The 11,401-nt window shown below is 44.9% G+C and overlaps 1 protein-coding gene across 1 annotated transcript; it reads right to left on the reverse strand.

Moving 5' to 3' along the window:
• Positions 1-5,138, reverse strand: LOC125907397 (uncharacterized protein K02A2.6-like). Its single transcript, XM_049609270.1, has one exon. The coding sequence runs from the start codon at positions 4,729-4,731 to the stop codon at positions 313-315; it is 4,419 nt and encodes a 1,472-aa protein (XP_049465227.1). The 5' UTR covers positions 4,732-5,138; the 3' UTR covers positions 1-312.
• Positions 5,139-11,401: the final 6,263 nt, after the last annotated feature.

An 11,401-nucleotide genomic window follows, 5' to 3' on the forward strand; every position in this document is an offset into this window, starting at 1 on the left:
TTTTTGTGTTCGGATGACCGATGAAGCGTTGATGATAATGACGCGAACACAAACTACAATTTACAACTTATATTATAAGTAAAATGATAACATCCGTGCCGCGCTGACACACAACCGTTCGCCACCAAAGCCAGATCGGAAGAGAGAGAGCAATTCCTAGATTCTAATTCTCCTACTTCTAATTCTCCTGATTTCGCCTTGCCTATCTAGTTTTCGCCTCTCTCGTTGCGTCGGCCGCCTGACTGGTATCGGCGGCTGTCTCCAGCCGCGATCCAGGGGTGAGCAACAATACGATCACAACATCTCCTTCCTTTAAATTCGCTGGTACGATTCGAACCTACGTGGCGGTCTTCTAATACGAGAAGATCGACGAGGAGGTCGTTCCAGCGTGCGACTAATTCGAGGACGTTGATTGGGAAGGATATCTATGTCGGTGTTAGTTAGTGGTATAGGCAATGCTGCGTGCTCTATCGTATGATGTGTGCCTTTTAAATTCCACTCACTTAGCAAAACGTCTAGCGGCAATCCATCGGGATGGTGCTCATGTTCTGAGTATACATTACGCTTGCGAAGCTGATTGATATGACGCCTATGGATTTTGCTATCTGCTGTTTTAATTTCATACATAACATTCCCTAGCCGTTTTTCAACTTTGCCTGATATCCATTTGTATGCATTGTGCGTGAAATATTTCATAAATACTGGTTCACCAATTTGGAATGTGCGTGATACGGAAGCTAATTGCAATTGAGTAGTTTTTGTAGGTCTAAGCAGATTTAACTCGGTACGTATGGGACGACCAAACATGATTTCAGCAGGTGTTTTATGCCGTTCTAATAATGGGTGCGGTGTAGCCCGATATACTTGCAAAAATGTCTCCAAAGCCTCATCTAATGATAAATCACTGTTTCGAATTTTTCGTAACGCTCGCTTCAATGTGTCCACAAATCTTTCGGCTTGCCCGTTAGATTGTGGATGAAATGGGGCTGTAGTCATATGATTTATTCCATGCCGATCACAAAACTCTTTAAACACACTGCCTGTGAATTGTGGTCCATTATCGCTGACCAACGTAACAGGTGATCCAAAACGTGATACCAATCCATGTAGCATTCTCACAGTTGCAGCCGCTGTAGTGCTTGAAGTTTTAATTATTTCTGGCCATTTGGAAAACGAGTCGACTACTACCAAGAAATAAAACCCGTCGACTGGCCCTGCGTAATCTATATGAATTCTCTCCCAGGGTGCTAGTGTTTCTGGCCAAGTTGCTATTTTCTCCTTCGGTGGTGCTTTTGCTGCAGACTGACATGCCTGGCAACTGTTGACCAAATCAACTATATCTACATCCATTGACGGCCAATACACATAGCTACGAGCGATTGCTTTCATCCGGACTATCCCTGGGTGACCTTTATGGAGCTGATCAAGACATCGATTTTGTAATATTGCTGGGATCACTACCCTCTCTCCAAAAATTATGCTTCCTTGTATTATCGTTAGTGCATCTTTCCGACTATAAAAACATGATAGATCTTTTCCATACTGCATGTCGCGAGGCCAACCATGTTTCACAAATCCATATACCTTTCTTAAGAGCGTATCATTAAACGTAGCATTGGCAACCTCTTCATGAGTGAGCGGAAATGCTGACAGCGAGTTAATTGCTACATACGCTAAATCTTCTTCTACATCCACGCTGGCTATCATGCATTCAGATTCAGGCTTCTCATGTCTGCTGATCAATCTTGATAAAATATCTGCGTTTCCAAAATCTTCCGTGCGTACATATTGAATCTCAAAATCATAGGCGAGCAGGGTTAATGCAAAACGCTGCAAACGATTGGCTGTATATGTAGGAATGCCTTTCTTTGAGCCGAATATTCTCAATAACGGGCGATGGTCGGTTTGGAGGTAAAAATGTCTGCCGTAAATCATTTTATGAAATTTAACAACAGCAAAAATTATTGCTAAACCCTCTCTATCAATCTGACTATATGCCTGCTCTGTTTTGGTTAAAGCTCGCGATGCGTGTTGTACGACTCTTATTGACCCATCTGGGTATTTCTGACAAATAGTAGCTCCGAGCCCGATTGAGGAAGCATCTGCTGATACAATTATTTGTTGCCTCGGATCATAGTGTGTGAGTAAAAGATTTGATGACAATACTTTCTTAAAAGAATCAAATGCTGCCTTACATTCTGCAGTCCACTCAAACTTATGGTTATTTTTCAAGAGATTATCAAGCGGATAGCGCAAATTTCGCATGTTAGGAACAAACTTGCCATAATAATTTATGGCACCCAGGAAAGATCGTACGCTCGATACATCTGTTGGCTCTGGCATTTTCATGATCGCTTCGATTTTGTCCGGGTTAGGGCGTAGACCTCTCTTGTCGATAATATGGCCCAGGTACTTTATCTCTTTGACGTTGAAAGCACATTTATCCGCTCTTATGGTAAAACCAAACTCTTCGATTCGCTTAAGTACATTAACCAATATTTCATCATGCTCCTGCTGAGTTTTACCTCCAATAATTATGTCGTCTAAATAGCCTGAAACACCGTTTAATCCAGTTAACATTGCGTCTATGATTTGTTGAAATGCAGCAGGGGCTATCTTAACGCCAGGTGGAAGGCGATTGTAATTGTATAGACCTTTGTGTGTGTTAATTGTAAGCAAATTACGATAGCGCGGATCTATCTCGACTTGTAAGAATGCGTCGGAAAGATCTATTTTACTAAAGACAATACTGTTTGCCAGACGCGCAAAAATATCCTCCGGGAGAGGTAGCGGGTAGTCATAGGGTTGAAGAGCATCATTCAACCCCGTTGAATAATCCCCGCAGATTCGAATTGCACCATTCGATTTCCGAACTACGACTACTGGTGCAGCCCATTCGGAAAAATTCACCGGAGTAATGATTCCAAGTTGCTCTAACCGGTCTAATTCACTTTTTACTGCCTCCTGCATTGCATACGCTACTGGTCTTGGTGGACGAAATACAGGTCGACAATTATCTTTTAATATTAACTGTATATTGGCCTTCGAACAAAATCCTTTTCCGTTAAAAACTGTGTTAAACCGCTGCTGAAGTTGACTAGTACACGTCATCACCTGAGTGCAAAATTGATCCATTGGTGTTGCACCTAGTTTTAAAGCATCCACCAAATCTGCTCCCAGAAGCATTAAATTCACTCCAGTTACTCTTATTAAATTTTGCGATGTTTGTTCTCCTACACACACTTTGGCATAAAATTCTCCATCAATGGCAAGCTCTTCTCCTGAGGCATTCTTTGCAATCACTGATGCTGGATCTAACCGAGGTCTCCCTATTCGCTCCCATGTCTGTCTATTCACAATACTGATGTCAGATGCCGTATCCAATTGCAAACGGACAGGCATAGCGTTAAGCGTTATATCAACAAACCGACGATGATTATTAACATTGAACACATTGACTTTCACGACTTTGGTATTAGCTACATTCCGATTTTTAAATCCTGGCTTCCACTTTGGCTTATAACTTTGGTTATGATTTTGGCTTGACTGGCAATAACCTTCCTTATGACCGAAACGGTTGCAATCGTTGCATTTGTTGTTGTAAAACGGGCATTCACTAACCCAGTGTAAATCACCGCACTTAAAGCAATTATACCTTGGCTTTCGTAATTGTGTTGGTGGCGAACGTTGGAACCGCTGTTCCCGCGACTGTACGGCAAATACATTTTCCTGCGCATTCGACTCTATCATGGCGCTGTCCCGCTTTAAATTAACTATTCTATGACACTCAGCTGATAATTGTTGTAACGTAACATCAGGCTTATCCTCTATACGCGCGAGCATCCTAGTCCTCATGTCCTTATCTGACTCGTCCTTGAGTCCGCACACGAAAAGCAAACACTTTAACTGCTCTTCTCCCATTTTACTTAGCTCAAAATCAACACACGCTTTGTTGAGCCGGCACGCAAATGTGAGATGATCTTCGCTACTTTTTTTGTGTAATTGGAGACACTTAAAACGTTTACTAAGTAGTGATTCGCGTGTATCAAATAAAGTTTCGAGCTGTGCTATCGTTTCATCGAAATGGAAATCACTAGCGCGCGCAGGTAGAATGAACGATAAATACCTGTCATGCTCAATGGGGCCGAGCTTGCGTAGCAGTAGACGAACCTTCGCTGCATCGTCGATACGAGCCGCATCCTTTTTGAACAACTCGTCGTAGCGCGAGAACCACGCTCTGAAAGTGATGCCGCTCTCACCATCGAAACGAAATTCACTAATGTTGCGGGAGAGCGCTTCGATCACTTGCTCCGGCTGGAAGCTGGGGACGGCAGGATTCAGCGTATACATTCGCTGGCACATGATTTGATTCAGCAACTGCTGTTGCTGTGCCATCTGTTGTTGTAGTAGCTGCAACGTTTCCGCCATCGTGTTGGCGCCTGTGCTGGAGCCTGAGATCATCGACCCCGTTGGCAATGGTTGCGATGACCCATGTTGAGCAGCAAAGTGCGATGGCGGAGGGACACCCGAATGCGATGGCGCAGGCCGGTCATCACGGCCGAAATTTACAGCTTGCTCAGGATAAGTACCGGCATGGTGCTGCGTAACACCGCCAATAACAGGTCCGCCGGGTTGTTGCACCGGGTCCAATGCACTGGGCCGTCCAAATGACGAGCGCCGTTGATCTTCATCGGGATGCACGCCTGCACCGTTTGCCTCAATGGTGCTCATCCTCCGTCGTTTGCGTTGTGGTCGCGGAATTTTCGTCGCGTGGGTAAAATAAAACAATAAAAACAGAAAAACGTTAGACTCGTCGCCACTTTTGTGTTCGGATGACCGATGAAGCGTTGATGATAATGACGCGAACACAAACTACAATTTACAACTTATATTATAAGTAAAATGATAACATCCGTGCCGCGCTGACACACAACCGTTCGCCACCAAAGCCAGATCGGAAGAGAGAGAGCAATTCCTAGATTCTAATTCTCCTACTTCTAATTCTCCTGATTTCGCCTTGCCTATCTAGTTTTCGCCTCTCTCGTTGCGTCGGCCGCCTGACTGGTATCGGCGGCTGTCTCCAGCCGCGATCCAGGGGTGAGCAACAATACGATCACAACACAAATGTAAGCGCGACAGAAGTGAAAGAGTATCAATCGTATTGAGGAATATGCCAGCAACGAAAGAAGCCTGAGCGACCGAGAGGCGGTGCTCCAACTTGGCAAGGCCTAATAGAGTGCATCTATCGTCATACGAAGGAAGCGGAATAGAGTGATGACCCAGCGACCTACGAAATACGATCCTTGTAAAACGTCTCTGGATCCTCTCAATCCTTTGGAGCAGAGATAGTTGGACAGGAGACCAGATGACACAGGCATATTCTGTTGTGGATAGACGTGCCGAGCCCTGGATTCGCCGTAGCAGTTGCGCTGCTGCTGGTCGACATCCAGGAATCGACACTGCGCTCACGCACACTAATACGCCGCACTTAGCGATGCGCGCTAAGTGTGTGCAGAGCGCACCTACCCGAGGGAGTGTGTTACAGGCTACCGGTCGAGCAGGGCTCCCGGTAGGGCTCACGGTTCGGCTCGTGCGCGCGGCCCCATAATTCAATGTATTGTGTTTTGTGTTATTATTTATTATGTAATTCGTGCAATAAATGTTATAATAATCGAAAACATAAAAGTGGCGACGAGGATGGGATCCTCTTGCGCAAGGAGGATCCTACAGAACCCGCGGCAGCCATCGCGTTTCGTCTGGCCTTTCTGCAGCGTCAGTGCAGCGGCCATCGCGATGGCACGGTTCCCTGTGCCTTTGGGATACCGCGGAACATCGGGCCGCCGCCACCGCAGACACCGTGGCCCCGGCTGCTGTCCCATCACTGGCGACCGCTGCATTGGGCAGCCGGCTACACACCACCCACTTATTAAGGGCGACGGCACATTCCGCCCCGGCTCGAGCCCTGCAGCACGTCATCGGCGAGGTCGCATTCCCGCCCCGGCTCGAGCCTTGCTGCACGTCATCGGCGAGGTCGCATTCCCGCCGCGGCTCGAGCCCCGCATCACCAACGGCGACACGTAAGTCGCCTCGGCTGCAACGCAGCAGCCTCGCATCATAGGCGACGTCACATTCCGCCTCAGCTGCAGCATAGCAGCCCTCATTGGCGTGGACAGGTTCCGCCTCACCTGCAGCAAACCCAGCACGTCCAGCCAGAGACGCCATCGCTGTGGCCGGCCATTGCTGTCGCCGGTCATGGCCCTGCCGGTGCAAGGTTTCATCGCGGCACCACCCTCACCTCCCGGCAGGCGTAGCAGCAACGCTACAACCCGAAGACGCGAACGCGGCATCATCGCCGCCGCCCCGGGACAACGGTGCACCATAGCAGACGCTCCCGAGGAAAGCGAACGCGGCATCATCGCCGCCGCCCCGGGACAACAGCTCATCATCAACAGTCGCAACTCGAGGAACGCGAACGCGGCATCATCGCCGCCGCCCCGGGAACATGAGCGCAGCAGCATCACGGGCCCCACTACGTACCATCGGTCGAAGGGTGTCACCACGCTGGTATTCCGTTGTGGAATACCACCCGCGTCGGTTCGACCCTTCGGTTATTAAAAGGGGGAGATGTTGTGGATAGACGTGCCGAGCCCTGGATTCGCCGTAGCAGTTGCGCTGCTGCTGGTCGACATCCAGGAATCGACACTGCGCTCACGCACACTAATACGCCGCACTTAGCGATGCGCGCTAAGTGTGTGCAGAGCGCACCTACCCGAGGGAGTGTGTTACAGGCTACCGGTCGAGCAGGGCTCCCGGTAGGGCTCACGGTTCGGCTCGTGCGCGCGGCCCCATAATTCAATGTATTGTGTTTTGTGTTATTATTTATTATGTAATTCGTGCAATAAATGTTATAATAATCGAAAACATAAAATATTCTAATACGGAACGGACCCAACAACAATAAAGGGACTTAAGACAAAAAGGATCACGCATTTCAGTGGACAAATATAACCAAGACTTTTGTTGGCCTTGTTGATGACATAGTCCGTGTGCTCCTTGAAAGAAAGACTCGGGTCAAAGAAGACGCCAAGATCCTTAGACAAGGACGCACGGGGAATAGGGGCATCACAGACACCATAAGCATGAGTTATACTTGTAGAGGATCGGAAGAAAGACAAGACAGAACATTTTTCAGGACACCGGACTAAACCGTTAGAAGCACACCATGTAGAGAATTTACAGAGCTAGGATTGAAGGACTAGACAATCAGCTGTAGAAGATACAGGAAGAAAAATTTTAACGTCATCCGCATATTGCAAGAAGCCGTTAGGAGGAAGGATCGAAGTACAGTCGTTGAGGAAGAGAATTAACAGTAAGGGACTAAGGACACTACCTTGTGGGACACCCGAAGAACTAAGAAAACATTCAGAGAAAGAGACACAGATTTTAACTACATATGAACGATTCTCAAGATAGGAGTTGAACCACGGCAATATAGAGCCACCGAAACCTAGTTTTCGAAGCTTAGCAACAAGTAATGATAGAGGTATACTGTCAAATGCCGCTTTGAAATCAGTATAGACAGTGTCTACTTGCTTACCACTAGACAGGTTATGATATAGAGAAGACAAAAAACACATTAGGTTGGTGGACACTGAGCGATGGGGCATAAAGCCGTGTTGTTCCGTAGAAATATAATTTTTTACACAAGGCATTACAGATAAATGGACAATTGACTCGAGGATTTTAGAACACGCACAAATAATAGAAATGCCTCTGTAGTTTGATGCTAGTATGCGGTCACCTTTCGTATAAATGGGAACAAGCCAAGCTAGTTTCCATTGACTAGGAAAAATCCCTACACTAAGCGAGCGAGAAAAAAGACGAGCGAGAATAGGAGTGAGGGTATTGCCACATTTTTTCAAAACACAGACAGGGATGCCATCGGGGCCTGGTGAAAACGAAGTTTTAAGTTTGTGTTGTGGACAGACCGCTGCCTCATCCTGAGGGCTCACTGTTGACAGCAAGGCTGTCATCCTGTGACGTCCTCAGTGAGGATCGCGGCGCGAGCAGGACCAGCCGTCCTCTCCCCGCATTGCGTGTGTGTATGCGTTATTATTTATTACGTGTTATTGTATAACGATACCAAAGAGTAGTGATAAAATATACATATTCTGTTTGTGCCGTACATCGTCTATGTTTGTTTTGTGCGGACACAACAGTTTGGATAAAGCGGATTTTACTAGGCTTTCACTTACAACGACTGAATTACATGATATAACATCAGAGGGCGTGTAAGGCAAGCCTACGTCCAAAGGAACCTTAAAAGAACTGGGATCGACAAATACACTAGAGAAATGTTTGGCAAACAGATTACATACATCAGGATTGGATGTAGCAGAGGACAGATCAAGAAACAGGGTGGATGGAAGGCTAGCAGAGCCTCGCCGATAGTTCGCAAAACGAAAGAATGACCCAGGATCAATAGAGAGGCGCATTTGAAGACGCCGGATGTAGCGATACAGATGGCGATTAAGAAGACGATAAGCCTTAGCCGCATATTTATATACACAAAGATTGTGTAAAGTATTATTTAAATGGTAGGCGCGTTGAGCGCGGTTTTTGTCCGATTTTAATAGACGTAAAGCTCTGTTCGACCACTTAGGATTAGGAGCGGGTTTTATGGAGAGGATAGCAGGAAGGGAAGGCGGAAGTGATTACATTAGTAAACGCTGCTACAGTTTGATTTATGTCACAGTCAGCATCAATTAAGGACCAATGGGTATCGGCTAAAATGCGATGAAGCTTTTGGTAGTCCAGCTTCCTAAAATTGAACATACGAGCCGTAGGTATTCGTTGAGAGGATACAGGGCGAGAGTGCGTAAGGATCACACTTGTCTCAAGAGCAAGATGATGATTGTCTAGCGCGACGAGTGGTACAGGTGAAGCTATGACGGGGGAGCAGCGCTCCAAGAAGGCAGCATTGGCAAATGAAAGGTCCAATTGTCTTCCGCGTATATTTTTTATGCCAGATAATTGCAGCAAACCGTTTACCGACATTCCATCAAGCAGAGAAACATTTTCACGAGATACACCAGTAGGAATGAAGTGATTAACGCACGATGCCGACGGTTGCCAGGAGAATGATGGTGAATTAAAATCACCAAGTAACACCATAAGATCATTTGGTTTCAGTTTGCCAGCAACGAAACTAACACTCTCATGCAAATCGTCAAGGACTTCTTCGGAAGAACGCAGATCGGGTGGGATGTATAGTAAATATTGAATTCAAAAAAGCAGTAGAACTTAATGAAAGCTTTACACATTGAAATAATTGGATCATGAGCTCCTCTGTAAGTACGGGCCCGGTCTATTTTGATCAGAAAATTCCGAGGACGTAGTGCGTGGTCAGGGGCGTATAAATTGATCTTAAGAAGAAGCTTGGGATCATCAATTTCGCCTTTTATTAACTTTGCTACAAAAACTGCTTGTGCTACCTCCCTACATCTCTCTAAGGACTGCAAACCTAGAAGAAGCCGTCTAGTTTGATATGTTAGAGGCTGGTCCATGTTCCACCTTAAGGTACTTATGACTATTTTTGTGAATGATCAGAAGTGAGATTCAAACAGTTATTGTGACCATTACATGCTTGGTGACATTGTGTGCACCCAACACTTGGTCAGTAACTTGGTCGCGACATTTTCAGTCGGTGATCATCGCGATGGTCATGAGAGATATATGGTGCTTGCGAATGGTCCATAGAAACAGAATGAGCATGTTTTCTCGCTCTGTTAGACCCGAAAGATAATCAAAACAGACAGAGGGAGAAAGCATGCTCGTTTTGTTGCTTGAGCCCGCACACCAAGTATATCCAAGAATGTCGTGATTATCACCGACAGAAAATGTCGTGACAAAGAGTTGGGTGCTAAACAAAATGTAAGCATGTAATTGATCCTAAAACTGTTTGAGTCTCGTCACTGATCATCTTAGGCCGAAAATACACGGACCGGAATTTAGCAGCCGCAGAATTCCGCCTGCTGTCAAACCCATACACAAAGTGTCAATGGCAACTTTCCCAGACTGTTATTTCCATATAGCGCGTGGCCACGGAGCTGAAAAAATGTTGAAAAATTTTTCAACTTTGTCAAAATTGCTTGTCAACTGCAAAAAAGAGCTTTTCTCGTGGCCGCACCAAAAACATACACAAGAGCGACAAAAAGCTCCAACATCTGAATATCATCGATATTTTGTTTAAGAAACACTAACTAGGTACATAAATCAATTAGAATCATGCATTTTAGCATTATTATCATAACAATGGGTCACAACTGCGCCAAATAGCTGTTTGTTTACGCTTTTTCACGAACGTCAAATTTTGTCAACTTTTGTCAACTTTTTTTCCTGGCTGCTCCAGGTCACAAAATTTTGACAAAAGCTCAAAAAAGTGACAAAAGCTCACATTTTGAAAAATTTGTCAGCATTTTGTCACTCCCGTGGCCTTTCGCTGATACATTTTTGAGCAAGCGGAATTTCCCGGCCGCGGAATTCCGCCTGCTGTCAAACCCATATATAAAGTGTCAACCAAGGTGGATTAAAAATATCAGGTGGTGGATTAGGGCCTTTAGGGGGTCGCCATAGTTGAGGGACTTTACGTCATTTTTGAACCGTTAACCATTGGTTTCCGCACACAAAGCTTAGCAAATAGAACAGATTTCTTTGTTATTATGTGCATTTTTGTGTGTCTATTGATTTTATCGAAAAAATGAGACATATCAACAAAAGATTTGATGATTTGTTTATGCACGAAATTTAAAATCATGTGAGTATGAGTTCTAATCTCACGTAAATTGTCCATGCGGCTCGTTGATAATAAGGAATCAATGTGAAAATTGAAAAAATAATGGTTTTCTTAATTTTTATCTCCAAAAATGTCGAAAACACAATGAATTATAGAATAAATTCACGGAACAAAACAAAATAACACACTTTAATCCATGTTCTAATGTTTAATAAGAACTCGCAAAGTCCAAAATATATTTTTAAAGAATATTTAATCGAAAAAATTGGGTAGATAAATTATATGAACAAATTTAATAAATGTAAACAAAGTTTGAATCCTGGGGACCTTACGTCAAGTGACGAATTGTCAAAATGCACTAGAGTCCACCACCTGATATTTTTAAATCCACCTTGAGTGTCAACAGCAACTTTCCCGAACTGTCATATCCATACGTTTTTCCCTACCAGCCAAAATCATTATTAGATGTCTAATAGAAAGCCCAATAGACAAAGACTGTCTGTCTAATAGGCATCTATAAGGTGTACGAATGGAAGTAATTATTAGACAGTAAATGTCAAATCGAAAATTAAACACCCGGTGAAAAAAGTTCGTGGTACGTAGCGG

The sequence above is a fragment of the Anopheles coluzzii genome, chromosome 3 (genome assembly GCF_943734685.1).
Source record: "Anopheles coluzzii chromosome 3, AcolN3, whole genome shotgun sequence".
Lineage (NCBI taxonomy): Eukaryota > Metazoa > Arthropoda > Insecta > Diptera > Culicidae > Anopheles > Anopheles coluzzii.